We start from the raw sequence: 17,619 nt of genomic DNA, 5'->3' as shown, positions 1-17,619 counted from the left end.
TAAATAAATAAATTTAACGTAACAAAGTCAGTTAGTACCTACATGTATACAAATATCAAATACGTCGTGAACAAGATCCGCTTTACGGCTGGTAGAATATAGAGAAGCATTTAATCCACGTTCCTAACAATACCGACAAGTCTAATAAAGATAGTAAGTAGACGAGCGTAGCGAAATTAATTCAGAGCCAAGTTGCAGAGCATTGAATCTGTGTTTCCGAACTCAAACTGTCGCACAGACGTACAAAACATTTCAGAACGGTAGCTAGAAACGTCACCCGCTTTGCACCTCGCCCGTGTCATAAACAAATCAAACATGGCCGGCCGAGATATTAATGAGACAATGAGACATTAGCTCGCTACAAAATGCCTCCGTATTCGCGAATAATTAAATCGTAAAGTCCCCTCTACGCCGCCTACGGCACCCGTCTATTTACTCCTTTTTCATTCAACACAATAGCCACTGCAATCCGAGATGCTTATTACCTTCACGTCACTACTACAATAATCGTATTTAACGAAAATCAACTTTACTACATTGTAATGCGGCTTCAATTAGAATCCCAGAAGGGGACGTTATAAGGCGTATTCCATAGAGGCTATTAATTTGAGCGCGACGGACCCCGCCTACCCAATATCGCGTTTACACACATGTCGGATTGTATCGTCGTCTCGTTCGCTCCGCGCCGCTTATTAAAATTCCTCGCTCGGTAGCTGCGTCTCTCTCGAATGTAGCAAAGAGGGAGAGGCGGTCCGCGGGTCGCGGTTTGCGCCCCAATGCTAGCGCGATTTCCAACGCGCCTCCACGCGAATCATTACGCGGACGCATCGCGTTTCACAACGTATTCGCAAATTTGCGTTGCGCCACAATCGCCGATTTTGAGTTTAGAGCACTCGCATCGAAGGAAACGAAGTGTTACATTATGTGATGTGACTGTAAGTGATATCGTATAGCAGCCGTATCGCTTTGCACTCGTATTCGGATTTCGGATGCGTGATTTACGATCTTGTTTTACAACTTATTTTCGTTGCAAGTACATCTCATATGAGCGACGACTATGCAAACAGCGTACGACAACCTGTTTTATTACAGAAACGCGTAAACATTTTACCTTTTGTTAATTAAGTAATCAATAAATCGTCCGTATTGATAATTCACTTCGGAAATCGAAACCTGTTGAATTAATCGAGTGAAATCGATTCGAATGTTGCAATTCTTCGATTCGAAATATATAAACGTAAATTAAGAAAATAATGACGACGTAAAATACCGTCGGATTGTTGATGGAAATGAAATCGCGTAGATGAAATGAAGACGTCGCTGGAATGCGAGCGGTCGGAGGCCGCGGAGAGCGCGAAGGGTCGAATATCATTCAGTGTCGACTCGCTCCTGGGCAGCAAGTCCGACACGCCGCGGGACACGCCCGACGCACACAGCAACGATGCGGAGAGCACCGTCGATACCGACGACAGCGATGTGGACATCGAGGATGTTGAGTCCAACGTGGGAGATGAGAGAGATGATCGTGACGAACGGGGGAGTACAAACGATGATGAAACGGAGAACAGGGGTGGAGTTGTGGTTCCGCAGCCGTTGTTGCCGCGACTGTACCAAGGGCCGACGCCAACTACATGGCCGTTCGGCGCGTTCCCGTGGATGGCACCGAATCCCATGTTTCGCACGGGATCGCCAAACAGTAAGTAGTTTATTTCTTTCATTTCTCATTACATTGTTGAGTATGTATATTCAAAGGCATGTGAACATTTCCCAATCTCTTAATATCCAATAAATAATGTCTTGAAGGGAGTGTCACCAAAGATATTTTACATAATTGTAATACAAATTGTATTAACCGGTGATGGCTGTGATTAAATACAATAACGTCAAAATTGTATGCCTTTGAAAATAGGAAATAAAATATTATAAGTACAGGATGTATTGAGGAGGTTTTTTCATGAGGTACTATTCATTTATTTATAAAAAATCCACAAGTACATAAAAAGTTGTAATAATTAGATAGGAACAAAATATATTATGTACATCCTTCTCATATTTTAGCAACACGGTATATAACCGAATATTTAATTAGATATAATACTAAAATACTTTTAAATTATGCTTTATTTTTATTTAAATATAATAAATTCATAATTTGCCGTGTAATCTACCTACAAGCAGTATTATTTAAAATTTACACAAACGCTTTTTTCGGACACCGTTTGAAAGCATTTTTTTTTTTAATTCGAACAAGGTGTGAAGGCACCTAACCGTAACTAACGCTCATCCGAACTCTGATAAAAGAAATAAAATTATAAGAACATTTTTTAATTATTTCATTTCGTCTTCCAATTTCCGAACGAGTTCTTTTTTTGAATATTGCGAAATGTATAAATTTAAAAGTCGAAGGAATTATTAAGCCCAGTATTGCATTGCAAATTGACATTGTTTATTACATTAAGCTTATCAGTTAGGATACGAAAAAAACCTATGTTTAGTTGTTTTTGCAAATATCAAGGACAAAAGCAATAACCCAGCTAAGTAATACATACTTATTAAGTGTTATAACTTTAATATTAATTTAAGTGTCCATTAGGAAATCTCTGCCATAAAAAAAGTGTCACTATGCTTTAAGATTTTCATATTTTATCTGTACTTACTATTAAGTACAGATAAAATATGAAAATATTAAATATTTATTTTAAAAACTATGTGTTAAAATATACTAGGTTTATAAATAACTATGTGCTGTTCATTGATTTTCATTGGCGTCTTAATATTATTGATTTTTGATGAGTGATATGTTTCTACTAATAGCTTTCGATATAAATGATTACCATTCCAAATGTCATTACTATGTTAAACAACAAAATCTTAGCAAAAAATATATATAAACATTTGTATCTTCATTTAAATTCATATTAATTATTATAAATTAGTGATAACAACTGATACCAACCGACGGTGAAAGGCAAAATAGATAAAAGCCGAAAAAAAATCTTTATTATGGCGGTATGATCAATGATCATAAACTCGAATCGAATACCAGATTAAAAGAATCAAATTATATAAAAAAAAAAAAACAATCGAAAATTTGCGTAGAAACTGCTAAATTTGCATGCGACATTATAGTTTATTTTTTAATTAGAATGATAATTGGAATTTTATACCTAAAATATGTATTACAATACAATTATAATTTAATTAATTAATTATATACATATATATTATTTCTTAATTTTCAAGGGTAAAATAAATTATTTATCTGTGGACGTTTCGTATAAAAAAATAAATAAATGAACTTTAAACTATTAAAGGAAGGCTCTTTTATTTTAGAAAGATTATCTCACTTTAAAAAAAGTTAATCGAATTAAAATTTGCCTCCTTGCATCAAGTGGAAGAGATCGCTTTAGCGATATGACAGTTTATTATACCGACTAATATTAGATACAGATATTTATAAATAACAAACTAGGTGAACCTGAAACCGTCACTCCTAATTTATAACATTGAGTAATGAATTAAAAAAAATGGGACTCAAACTATTTCCAGACCATAATTCATCTAATTCGGGTTAGCGGTTTAAGCTTGAAGAGGTACCAGACAGAGTTTTTTTCGCATTTATAATATTAGTATAGGTAATAATTTTATCAGCCGATTGTATATTGAAATTTTTAAGTTGACATTTGGCAAGTAACTATATAATAATAATCGACTATATTTAAACTTTGACAAATTTCCACGGCACATAATCCCTAGATATAATTTCTGCCTTTTATTGAAGGTATGCATATAAAAATTTTTGTTTGCCTGTTAATATATAGTTTTAAATGAATGAAAGTGTATATAAAATGCTCATTGGACTTAAAAATTATTCCCGTTGCGAATTCTTTATTATGAAAAAAAAAACAAAGCGTATTTTGTATTATGGCACTTAAAATGCATACATACTAAAAGCAATTAGTGACCAATGAGTAATTAGTATTAACATACTCAAACATTGGTCTAAGTTTGGTCGTTAGCGAATTAAAATTGTATTCTCTTTGGTAATTTTTAACCTTGTAATGCGAATATGCGTATCTTTTACCTATGAAGCTCTTACTAATCTTATATCAATTTAAGTTCAAACCATTATCGCCATCATTGTTAAAATTGTATGTTATTAAAAACTTATCAATTTAATATAACCAAACCTAGGTTATCATTAGCCCCAAGAAGATCTACCTACAATTATACCTACTCGTGTTTAGTACCTAGATTTTGTGAAATCTTCATATTGTTTTACGTTGTAATAAAATAAACTACTAAGCATACTTCCAGTTTTAAGCAACTATTGTTCGTTGGAATATTAAAAATTTACAGCTTAGCCTTACAGCCTTAAATTAGGCACGAGCGACATAACATATTAGTACCCAAGGTTGGCGCATTGGCCATCCAAGAAATGGTTATTATTTCTTACAGGGCCATTGTCTATGGTTGCGGTGACCACCCATATCATTAAAAAAAAATTAATTAAACAACACTCTTTAATAACAGTAAGAGTTTACGTCTGGACTAATATCATGATTTAAAAAATAAAAAACAACAGAAGTCTCTCTGTATCTTCAGTGGACCAAAATTTGTTGCTTAATATCAAATTTAAACAAATGAAAAAACGAAAATAAAAAAGAATTTTTAATTCTTAATTTTCTTTTATTATTATAATGTAATTTTATTTGTTTTAATTTAATAAAAAATCTGCTAAGACGGTTCAAATAGTTATATAATAATATAATAAATTAAATAAATCGGAATACATCAATACCCAGTAGGTACCTATTGCTGTTTGGCGGTAGACTATATAATTTTTTAAATTCTTTTCTCCATAGATCATCAAAAGTTAATCTAATCTCAGAAATGAATGTACTTTTTATTACATTGACAATACATTCTGAGATTAGTGTAAAAGGTTGTTTTTCCTGGTTTTCGGTACCTTTTTTCGTGGGTTTAATTTAAAAAAAATATTTCTGAACATATTTTACAAAACATTGATTTTTCCTTAAATTCACTTCATAAAAGAACTGCGTAATACTGGAAATTGACATATTTATTTACGAAAGCAATAAATTATTATTGCAATAATCATTTGTATTTAGATTTATACATCTCGATCAAAACCAATCAGCAAACTCGTTAAGTATTTCTAGCAAATAATCCGTAAAAGTTTAAAACGAGTAATTTAAATGACGACTCGTATAACAAGTACGAATTGCTCTCACTAAAATCTAATCCAAATCCAGTACAAAAAGAGCCTCGTACAAAACTTAGTATTGTCACTACTCTAATATAGCTAATTCCAATCTAAGTAGGAATAAACATAAATATATTTACGTATTTCATGCGATTTGCTAATAACACAGCTATATTGTACACTACTAAGAGTTTATGATCGATATATCTTTGTTTATAACTTAACTAACACTTAACTACTTATATCCAATTTTACTTCCAAAATTCCGAAAACAGCTGCGTCCACGTTCAAAACGTCATTTTTTCGCAAATCAATAGTGAATATCACAGATTAGTCAAGCCCTCGTAAAAGTCAAAGTCAAGTCAAAGTCAAAATATTTTTGTATGGAATAGCATAGGATATTGATATTTAAATACTTTTTTATTTCCTAATGTATTATCATAAACATGCTTTGTATTGCTGTATTCCATTTTGAAGAGTGAGGGAGAGAGTGCGATTGTAAAGGACGAAACATCTTCGAGTAATTTCACTTCCAATTGGAGTGCCTATTGGACTGGCTAGTGATTTGTTAATAGAGTCTCATAACACAAGGATCACCCCACCGACTACGTTCTGAGCCGAGGTGCGATCTCATAGGAGACACCCTCAGGACGAACGTCACTTTCGAGCCCAAAAGGGTTCACCTTAAGGCAGAGTCTTAACACTCGCCCCAACGTTCGGTGATGCTGTAAAGGCCAGTAGGGTCAACAGCAATACACAAATCCAGATAAAAAAAAAACAAGGATCGGATTTTTCCAGTCCCATCGAATAGTAAAATTTTAGAGTGCTTATATCTGGGCTTAACTTTGAAATACAGATAAGATATTAAAAACAATAGAGAAATAAATATAAAATCAAGGCTCACAATATCACTCTCAGTATTGTAACTAGATGTTTATTTGATGTAATTTGCAAGTTTTTATTGTGTACGTTTAAAACTATCACTATCTATATTGATATATTAATTATCAATCTATAAATTTCATAAAAAGACATGACATGAGATCACTTAGAGAATACTACCAACTCCAAAGAGAATGTGAATTCCTGGACAAAATATCAGTCTTATTTGTTACACGACTCTAAAAATTTGTATGTTATTACAATTAACAGAATTAACATATTCATATGTATATTTAACAAACAAAAATATTTCAAATGCAACATAATTTATATTAAAATAATCCAAAAAACAAAAGATATATGTAACACAGTAGTAATTAGATTAGTTAATGATAAAAAGGATAATTTGACGATAATTTGACTGCGATTTGCGTAACACGGGTCATCTTGACCGTTGGCTTTGGAACAAAGAAAATACAACAAGAAGATGACTCTGGTTTTGTTCTTTTATTTAAAATGATTTTGTATTTAATAGACAAAGATTACTTACGCGAAAAAGGCAGATATAGCCGGAGAGCAGTGACTGAAATTCTCACTTATTTAACAACTTGTGAGACATAGATGAAAAAATTGACTTAACCTTTGAGTGTTGTTTAGTATATATAGTTAAACAATATTTGTCTTCCTCTTACGAATCAATAATGACAGAAATCAATATTTAACTAAACAGCCGAAAACCAGCGCAATTGGTACGTAATAATAAAAGATCCCAACAACAGACTGTTTAGTCTCTCTGACACATATTTACACCACGGCTTAAAAAGAAACGTTTACTTCAATCTTGCTTAGGATTCCTAATTACTATAAATATTATTCTGCGACACTTTAAATATATTAAAAATGATATAGCACCCAAATGTATAAATATAGAAAAAACATTTTTGAAAAAAGGATTGGCAATGTTCATACAATTCCTTCGTGATTTGGTTTTGAACTCTGTGCTGCTACTGGAGAGTTCTTGATAGAAAGTAACCCAGAGTTCATAAGTAACCCACAGTCCATAAATAATGGTATTTTTATGCTCCCTAGGTTTGGAAACACGTAAGGTTTTTAGTCCTACTAAAACTCTTTCCCGTCAAGTCGAATAATTATGATAGTGATTAGAGAGTGTACTCTGTTTTGCGCACACACTTGTGCACTGTGCACAGTAAACGGGATATAAATTAGGGCTGTAGCTTCTAGAAAACTCATTGTCATCCTTGAACAAATATTTGATCCAGATAATTGTTTTTTCTTTTATAAATAATGCTTTACATAAACAAATTATTTAAGCGTGATCTGTAGAAACTTAATTACGAACGAATCATTTGGACATTAAAAATTATTTGATTTTGGTGCTATTTTCTTTTCTTTATTTACTAATCTTTCATATTTGGAAACAATTGTACCATCAAATGGAGAGCACCATGGAGTTGTGCAGCATCAAATAACTAAAAAGTAGTAGATAAGTACAGATTGTAAACATAAATAATAAAAAAAAACATTTCCTTTAAATAATCTACCATTCAAGCAAGCCAGATCGGATCATGAAAGTGAAGGAATAAAGAGTTCACTTGTGTTTGAACCGAACCGTTGCCGAAATCGCCCAGGAATCAAAGTGGAGGTTCGATCCCTTCCGATATTTGTATGACGGATTGTTACATACCTATCGAATGAAACACTTCATTATGACTGTGAAATTAAATTGTTTTAGAATTTGAAATCGTCCATCAATGATTACTGATACTTATATACTTATACAGACTAAAGGGCTAAAGACAAATCTCTCGTAATATATTTTAAAAATAACGAACAGACAACCCACTTGTATTGCTTAGATATTTGTATTTAAGCAAATAAAAAACTTAAGCCTTTGAACTTGACTGACGCTCGTTGCATTAGCAAAGCAAAAAAACATATTTTCACAAAACCCCTGAAACGGTGATGAATTAATCATTTCAAGGTATCTGATCATAGGTACAGTTTCTTATTGTTGTATGAAAAACTTAGGTGAAATCAATGTCATCTTGTAATTATATTTAAACGTACACACATATAACGATACAAACACATATAAGCAACTATCTCTTTCTGACAACCTTTATGTTTGGAATAAGAAAACGCTAGAAGGCTGAACAGAAATATAATATAGCTTAATGTTATTACTAGCAATGTTCCTCAGTATCACTCGAGTTACGTTTGGATTATGTGTTTTGTATACTTTGTCATATTAGTTGATGGTTTATGATAACTTCATCGCTCCTTAGAATTGTTGAGAAAATGTCGCCTAAACCTTCCTCAATAAACCGACTATCTAAAGCCGTTTCTCATATCGGATGGATAATTTCTGAAATTAGTTTTATCATGGTTAAAAACTCTCCAGCTTTTATAATACAAATTAGAAATTATGAATTGTTAGATGACGATACGAACTATTTTGAATTTATTTTGTAAAAATAAAAGCATTTCTCTAGAACGACTGATGCCTCTAAACTTACTCAGTAAGGCGATTTTGGTGAGGCTTATTTTATCCAGTCCTTCAATTTAATTATCTTTCTGGAATATATATATTATTATAATCTTACTGGAAGCTTTACTATTGGTCAAATCTCGAAACTTGCAAGATTACACGTCACGAATTTTTTATCATTATAAAAAAGCCATTCTCGTGTTTACCTTTAATAATTTTAAAGATTAATTTAACTTCATTATTATCAAAGAATTCTGGAATTTAGGTCGCTCGGGCGGTATTGACATCAGACAGAATGCTGTGCAATCGAAACCAGACTAGATAATTTTACTAATTTGTCTCCCTTACAAAAAATCAAAATAATATCATAATAATTAATGCTATTCAAATATATCAAATGTTTCAAAGTTCACAAGTCAAAGACAAATATGTAAATGACGACGTTATTAAAATCGTATTTTCATTTAGGAAGGTCAAATGAATATCTCGTTAATTGCAAATGTATTTGTGTTCAAAGTTTTATTCAATTATTTCATTGCCTGCAAATGTATATGTTTAATAGTTATTATTTAATTAATTGTTTATTAATTACATATTCGCAACTTCCTTGCTATTTGTTTTTATATCTTAATATTTAGTGACGAAGAAACAAACTAAATAAACCGCGTTGAAAATAAACGAAGTTTCTAGATTATTTTAGTTGGTTATTTTGAAGAAATAAATTTCGGATGTTATTTAGTTAATCTTATATGAGGTGCAAATAGCAAATATTTGCCGAAATAGTATTTTTTAAGTAATACTTGACTGACACATTTTTATTGTAACGACTATATACTTACATACAAAAAATAGATGTATAGAGTTTACAAACTTTAAAAATTAAACCACTACTAAAAAAAAGAAAACATAAAACCACTAAGATCTTATAAGTAAATCTTTATGAAAAAAAACTATTACCTTCGTGCTAAAAAAAAAATGGTTTCATTAATCATCCTTCTTCGATTCTACACGTCTCTTTTATCTCACGTACATTGACAATGGCTAGGGCTGAACTTGAGGTAAAAATAAAAAATAAAAATGATTGAGAAAATATAACTAAAATTTAAATCGTAGAGCTCCTATTATTTAGTCAAACTTCGACAAACTAGTACAGCACAAATAATTCGCAATTCATATCATTCCAAATTATGTTTTTGTTTCGTTTCACGTAACCAACCATAACTATTAATTGTATGTTTTGCAATTATGTTTTACTTACAGTAGGTAATACAAAAGGTACGGTAGAGTCGGGTAAATAAGTACGATTAAGGTAATTTAACAATATAACGCAAATTTGTAGTAATTATAATACTCTATTTATTAATTGTTAAACTTTGGTTATTTGACTACCAAATCAGAATGAATATTCATTTGAAATACTTCGACAAACACTTTTTTTTTTTTCATATACACAAAATCCTCCGTTCTTTAACCTCGTGGTTAATACGAATATAATTTAGGAATATTTTTGCGAACACACACGAGTAAGTACTTTACGTAGGAGTTAAGATTATCCGATTAATTTCAATCTATAGAGAATATTTATGTAATTTCATCGTCATAAGTACATCAGCCTGTTCTCAAATTTTGAAGCCAAAATCAAACCTTTTTACTTGTACTTGTATCAGTTCTTGCTTTTTTAAACATATATAAGCAATATATCGTACATAAGTATACAAAGATTATAAATAAAAAACTTGTACTTTGCCGAAATAATCCCTACACCTTTAAAACCATGCGACTGTGATTTGAAAAGTGAGGGAGCCAGTGTAACTACTGGCACAAAGAACATCTTAATTCCCAAGGTGCATTAATGTAAGGAATGGTAATTTTATTTCACAGAGCAATACCTAATAAATATGGGCAGTGGTGACCACTTACCATCAGGTGGCACATTTACTCGTGCGCCAAACTATGCCATAAAAAGTGACTATAATTGACTACCAAAATTGATCCAATGTTTTACAAGTTATCCTTACAAAAGTGTAAAAATTTGTTTTCTACTTTCTTCTGTTCATACAAATCTCCTTAAATCTCTTTGTGTCAAAATTATAGGGGTTATTTCTTTGTATTTTAACCAATAACTAGTATTACATGGGAATTAATTGTTTAACTACTTTTGATTATGATAGCGATAAAGAGCCAGACCGAAGTGAAAATTTGTACCAAAATACCATCGGATCCACGACCACCAGCGTTCAAGGTCAGTCAGACGACGTGACACTTTAATTAAGTTATTGTATTCAAATTAGTTTTTAAAAATAGTTTATTTAGTTATTTAAATTAGTTAAATACCTAATTGAATGATATACTACATGAGAATCGAATTTACGATTAATTAATTTTACTTAATTATATTAAAATTAAAATTAGTTTATTCTATTATTATTATTATTAATAATATTAATGTAAGCATCACACTTGGTTATTAATAGTCACATTAAAAACTGACACATGAAGAACCGTAGAAGAAAACTCAACGGGTTTTTATTGCCTGTCTTTCTATCTATCTGTTACCGGACTAGAAACCAAACTGATAGTTTGTCGGCCAGAATGGTACTCATTATTTAAATTGCTATAAATAATTTGAATACACGTGTTTTCAAATTATATATAGAACTTAGAAAAAAATACTGATATATAATTTATTTGATTTTTTTATTAGAATGGATAACTAAACACACATTAAGTTTTAAAATTGTTACAAATATAGTATGTTGCTTTACTGTATATCATATAATCATTACACGAAACCACTTGCTTATTCCCTGGCGGCATCGCATATCACGTACATTAATAAAATAAAAGAATAATATTTTTAGTGCTGATTAATAATTACATATGGTTAAACTTTGAATTTTCACACAAAGTTGGTGTATATTATCATCATCTTTAAAAGGTGCAAAGGTTCTCTAAAGTGTACTTACTTCTTTAATCGGAGCCTGGAAGTATGTATACACATGGAAAGCACGTATTCACATGTATAGCCTATTCCAATGGAAGTGGGAAAAAAGATAAACAAACCTTACATTTACGTATTTCATGCAATTTGCTATTAGCTCAGCTATATTATGCACTACTAAGATTTTATAATTAATATATCTTTATTTATAATACAACACTATTACACCTAACTACTTTCAAAACATTCAAAACGCCATTTTTTCGCAAATCCACAGTGAATATCATAGATAGCTCTCGACCAATGATATCGCCTCATATCTGCTGTGGAATGTTGTTTATTTAACTTTTCTCCTCTTATGGTTGGAATAGAGTATACAGCCATTGGTCTTGTGCCTGAACGCTTTCCGGTCGTATACTATTTGCCGTTCCATAGGATTATGAGAGTAACGGAATAGACAATGCACCTGTATTTGGGCACTATAATATGTCCTTTTTTTTTTGTTGACGCAGGGTAAATCTTCATAGATACCCGACTCCTGGGGGGGATGTCGGGTTATGTGAGATTTGTACTCACTAAACCCCTGCGATTGCCACCATCAGCACGGAAACGGAGAGGTTGCGGGATCGCTTTCGCAGCACGTCAGCTGCCCCTCAATGGGGCTTCACAGGGAAGAGCGAATCTATCACTCTCCTCAGTAGATCTGGATCTAGGGTTTCCGTCAACGGGGGCATCCATGGGCGCAACTTGCCCAGCACCATACGGTACGGGCGGATCCCTGTCCTCGTCCCAGAACCGAGCGCTGGCGTCCGAGATTGCAACTCGCAACGCCTGCTTGGCTGCCTGGAACGCCCTGTAGACTTCGTCTTTCTCCTCTGGAGTTGCTCGCCTTCTCCTCCGGGTTCTGCTGGACTGGCGGTGGGTGCGTAAGCTTGCGGTTCGCAGCTGCGCGATCTCCATCGACCACCAGTGCATCGCCCGGTGCTCGAAGCGGCCTGCCCGGGGCATCGATACGTCGCAGATCGACGTCATCGTGCCCCTGAACCAGACCGACTCACCTTCGAGGTCAGGGAAAACCTCCTCGGCGTTTTGTGGCCAAGCCGCGACGATGGCGGCGACTTCGAGATAATCTCGATTCAACTGCTTGAGAGCCCATCGTCACGACAGGGTGTCCCCCTGATGACGGCTGGAACGGTCGAGACGGCGGATAGCCACATCGAAAACGATGTGGCGGTGGTCAGATAGCGTGAACACCTCCTTAGTGACACGCCATCCCGAAAGCATGCGAATAGCAGGAGGAGTCGCCCATGTAAGGTCCACGACCGACTCACCACCTGCCACCGCACGCATGTGTTCTCCGACCCAACGTTTACGAGCCGGAGGTCCAGACCAGCCGCCCAGTCGAGAAGTGTCACTCCCTTCGGATCGTCTCTAGAGTTACCCCAAACCCTGGCGTGGGCATTCAAGTCCCCTAGGACGATCAGCGGACGGGGTAGGCATCTGCGAATGCAGTCCGCCAACCCGTCCAGGTACAACTCGTAGTCGGCGAGAGACCTGTTGGAAGAGACGTAGCACCCCACAATGGCCAAGGGCCCCACCGAACGGCCACGAACCCCTGCCCCGCTTCGAGCAGGGAACATGGTGGGACACCCTCAACGCCCGCCCAATGGGCGGCCACGGTGCCGGTGGCATCCCCAAATAAGCGAGGATGGTCGGGGACGCGATAGGGCTCCGCCACGACCTCGAGACCTATGGACCGCTCCGTGGCCGCGCTCTCCACGGGCGAAGCACCGCTCGCTCCGGTCTGCCCCACTGGGGCACATCCGCCTGACGTGGCCCTTCTCGAGGCACCGGAAGCAATATAGCGGCCTTGCTTCCAGCACTTCGACCCTGGCGGAGCCCCATCCCACGCGGATGCGTGAGGTCGTCGCCAGCTTACTCACGACGGCGAGAGGGCACCTCACGTGGGTGATGCCGAGTGACGTGAGAGTCCAACCGATGTTCATCAGTACCCCGCCAGTGATGGCCTTTTTAAACTCGACCCGGTCTCCCCGTCAGTGGCCCTACTGGGCCCAGCACAAGAAAAGAGGCTGAGACGAGTCTCATGTCCGAGTCGCAGTTGCTCCCCTCCTCCCCAGCGCCGGCAGTGTTGGAGACAGGCGTGTCCGGGCGGGATTACCCCCCATGTCTGTCTCGTGCCACCGCTTTCTTCACCTTAGGATCCTTTAATTGGATCCTGATCGCAGGTCTGGCCTTGTCGACCCGCGACTTACCTCTCCCCGACCGTGCCTTAGGCACCTTCGGGGGTGGCAGGACATCGCTGATCGACTCTGACCCCTGCGATCCTTCCCCCTTTCTGACGCACAGGCGTTTCTGGCTATCGGGCCTCGCCTGCACGTTGTCGGTTCCCACAGCCATCGACTCCAGGCTGCGAGAACGGGTGGAGCCTCCTCGGCTCTTGACGCTCTCAGCGTGCGGATCAGCGGTATGCGCCCCCCCCCCCCAGATTTCGAGTCGGGGCGCTTGCTAGTTATACCTTTCAGTGTATTTTCCATATCGCCTTTTTTTTTGTTTAGCGCTTGCGGCCGGATGCCCTCCGGCCATTCATCCTCTCGGCACGCTAGACCTTAGGATTAAAGTTGCGTATATTGGGGCGAAGTTCCAGTCTGCTAAAGCAGAGCGGGACAACGTGCGTCCCCAATATACTGACTCTGTAATTAAAATTGTGGAAAACAGTAACTACTGAGTTTCTTGTCGGTTCTACTCGGTAGAATCTACTTTCCTAACCGGTGGTAGCTTTTTAAAAACAACGATAAAATAAAAATTACACGATAAAATAACACAACAAGTGTTTTTGTTGTTGTTATTGAATAAAGAATATTTTGATTTTGATTTGATTTACTTATGTTTTTTTATTATGAAAACTATAAAATAATCTGCTTTTTGTGCATATTGCGTTGAATGGAATTTCATTGGCGGAGTCATCTCTGACAGGCAGTGTTGCAGAGTAATCTTATATCCTTCTCTATAAAAGAAAAGAAAGGTGTTACCCACCGGTGGGATATTCACAAGCCTCCACTTTTACCTAACAATACTATCTTCTCATCAAAATAATATCAGGTATTTTTTAATTATCATGAATATTTATGGTTTTGAGTCTATAGTTTATTAGCTTATAATCCGGTCTGACTTTGTCTACACCTGTGTTATTAATGCGACCGCACTCATTAGCACTGTCATCAGCTTTTTAATTAATTACAAACCATTGATTCGATATTAAAATTCTACAATACGATTTTATGGTTCCGTAGGAAATAAGAACATTGTTTAAATATTTAACTTATTGTATATATTTATTATTTTTTTATAATTAATTAGTATAAAAAATTCGGTTTACATTACTATCAATTACAAGGCTTCGTACGAGTAAAATAATATGTCAATGCCTAGTATTTCTTTATTCAATTCTCCCAACTGATCTATTCGGTCGTACGGTGCACGTTACCCGTTTTTTATTTTCAAGTTTTTTTAAATAACACGTAATATACATATATCTAAATCTCCTGGTTCGAATTTCAAAAATTAAAAGTTTGTTTTATTATATTAATATGAAAATATACATATTGATATGTTATTTATTTTGATAAAGATTAAAAGCGGCAATTAAAATTAAGTTGTTATTAAATATGTCGCTATTTTTCTGTAACATTTCGAAGGTAAAACTAATTTCTGTTTCATATATTTTTTCCTTTCTCTGCCTGGACCGATAATTTATCTGCGTCTATGTAACCACGTTAAGCTATATATCAAAAAATATATGTAAGATACTAACATACCATATAACCCTATCTATAACCGGAAACTATAAACTAAATTACTTTTTGTGTGAAACCGCAAAAAAAAAACAAACAAGTCATACGTATCTCTTTATAATATTAATATGACTAAACTGCCTCCTGGGTCTAGTGGTATAACCCACAGATCTCAAGCTTCTGGGTTCAAAGTCCAGATACACATTTTCTTGAGCTCTTCTGTCAAAAATTCTCAGTAACAGACCGAAGTCTGGATGTTGTGTACACTCCCGTGCCTTAAAAAGCACGTGAACCCGTTGGTCCTGCGCCTGAACTCTTTATGATCGTATTCGAAGACAAATCGCCTTCGTGACTGAAATCGACCGGAAGATATGATGACTAGTATAAAAAAAAATATATTTAATAATAATTAACCAAATTATATATTCATTTAGTAAATATAATATTGTATAAGTCCGCCATAAAATAATACAGAATAATTTTTTTTGGGATTTCATCAAAGGGTCTAACTTCATCATCATCATTATCATCAGCTTTACGCTTATTGCAAAACTCACCTCCTTATAACATTACTATTATAGGCACAAACTTATGGTATAACTTTTTATAACATCAATTTGACGTGATTAAATAATTAAAATTTAAAAAAAGTTTATATATCTTTACATAAAAAAAAGAAATCAAATTGGCAAAAAAATACTTTTCGCTACAGCTATAATAGACAATTTAATTTTTTTTTTAATCAAAACACAGTCATTGTTGACGTCTTTATTCGAAATAAATATAATATATTTCGGACAAAGGACACGAAATTATACTTAATATTCAAATTAATTGCTAATGAGTCGAATTTATATCGTCATTTTTATAATTGAAACATTAATTTAACTTAATTAGACATTTTGAGGCACATGTCATACGCGACATCGGTTAAATTTATATTTAATTAATAAAACGTATTTGTTTGTGTCATCAGTTTCGGTTATAAAAACAAAGAATTTATAATCTTTTTCCTTTTTGTATCTATCACCTAATCTATCTTGTCTGTTAGATATTTTTAATTAGTTAACCATAAAAATGAAAAATATGTTCGGTATTTAATCACTTTTAACGTGTTATTTATGGTTTCAAAATCTATGATAAATATAATAATAATTCGTTTGAAAGATGTTTTAAAACGAACATACGTATGTACATACACGCATAGCTCCGCACCAAGTAAACACACTTCACATGGGGGTAGGGCTTTGTGCAAGCCCGTCTGGGTAAGTACTACTCGCACTTCAGATATTCTACCGCTAAACAGCAATACTCAGTATTTGTGTTACGGTTTGAAGGATAAGTGAGCCAGTCTAAGTACAGATACATGGGTAACATCTTAGTTCTGAGGTTATTGGCGCATTGGCAATGTAAGGAATGTTTGATTCTTCTCACAGCGCCATTTTTTTACAGGTGGTCGTGTCCACTGACCACTTACCGTGAACGTCTAACTATATCATAAAAAAATGAAGGTAAGAATGATAAGAAAGGATTTATTTGAAACAACACAGATATCAGAAAAGATAATATAAATAAAAATGGAACATAATTAAATAATTGATCTCTTATGACCTTCTGCTATTCATTTGGTCCTAATAAATAAATTAATCTCCAGTTTGGGTCCCTTTGCAATTTATAAAAAGCTGAACAAATATTATGCCATTTATATAACTTTAAATATATTGTTTAAGTAGAAAAAGAGTAGAAAAAAATTGCTACGTGAAATCTAAGTCACCGTGACTTAGACCTAAAGCTATACAACCTTATCTCTTATCCAAACTTGCATTGCGTGCGTAGAGGGCACGATGCGTGGTAGAGGTACAGATATAAATTATTATTATAACACATATATTACATATATGTAGATAATATAGGTATACAAATTGTATAATTGTGTGACCATAGATTTGCCTCCTTCGTTTAAAAATAGAATTTAGTAATAAGTAGGCTTTAGGAATAAAATTTCATGCGTCAATAACGAGGTGACTAAGAATTTGAAAATAATATTTTTCTTAAAAGATTTATTATTAAAAGTAAATAAAACACAAAATAAATCAATTTCCGTGGAAAGAAATCAATAGTTTCCACTTAAATATCTTACATAGATAAAAAAGTATGAGAATTAATTAAATATTGAATAGAAATTTAAAAAATGAATAATACTACGGATAATAAGAATTAAAATTAAAAATAAAAATTCGAAATTCAA

General features: G+C 34.5%; 1 protein-coding gene across 1 annotated transcript in view; it reads left to right on the top strand.

Moving 5' to 3' along the window:
• Positions 1-737: 737 nt before the first annotated feature.
• Positions 738-17,619, top strand: part of LOC113402718 (muscle segmentation homeobox-like) — a 43,740-nt gene continuing 26,858 nt past the window's right edge. Inside the window, exon 1 of the mRNA XM_026643026.2 lies at positions 738-1,696. Within this exon, the coding sequence (XP_026498811.1) occupies positions 1,309-1,696 (388 nt within the window). The 5' untranslated portion in view covers positions 738-1,308. The remainder of the gene's footprint in view (positions 1,697-17,619) is intronic.

Source organism: Vanessa tameamea, chromosome 24 (assembly GCF_037043105.1).
Source record: "Vanessa tameamea isolate UH-Manoa-2023 chromosome 24, ilVanTame1 primary haplotype, whole genome shotgun sequence".
Lineage (NCBI taxonomy): Eukaryota > Metazoa > Arthropoda > Insecta > Lepidoptera > Nymphalidae > Vanessa > Vanessa tameamea.
This window is presented reverse-complemented; position numbering and strand designations above follow the sequence as displayed.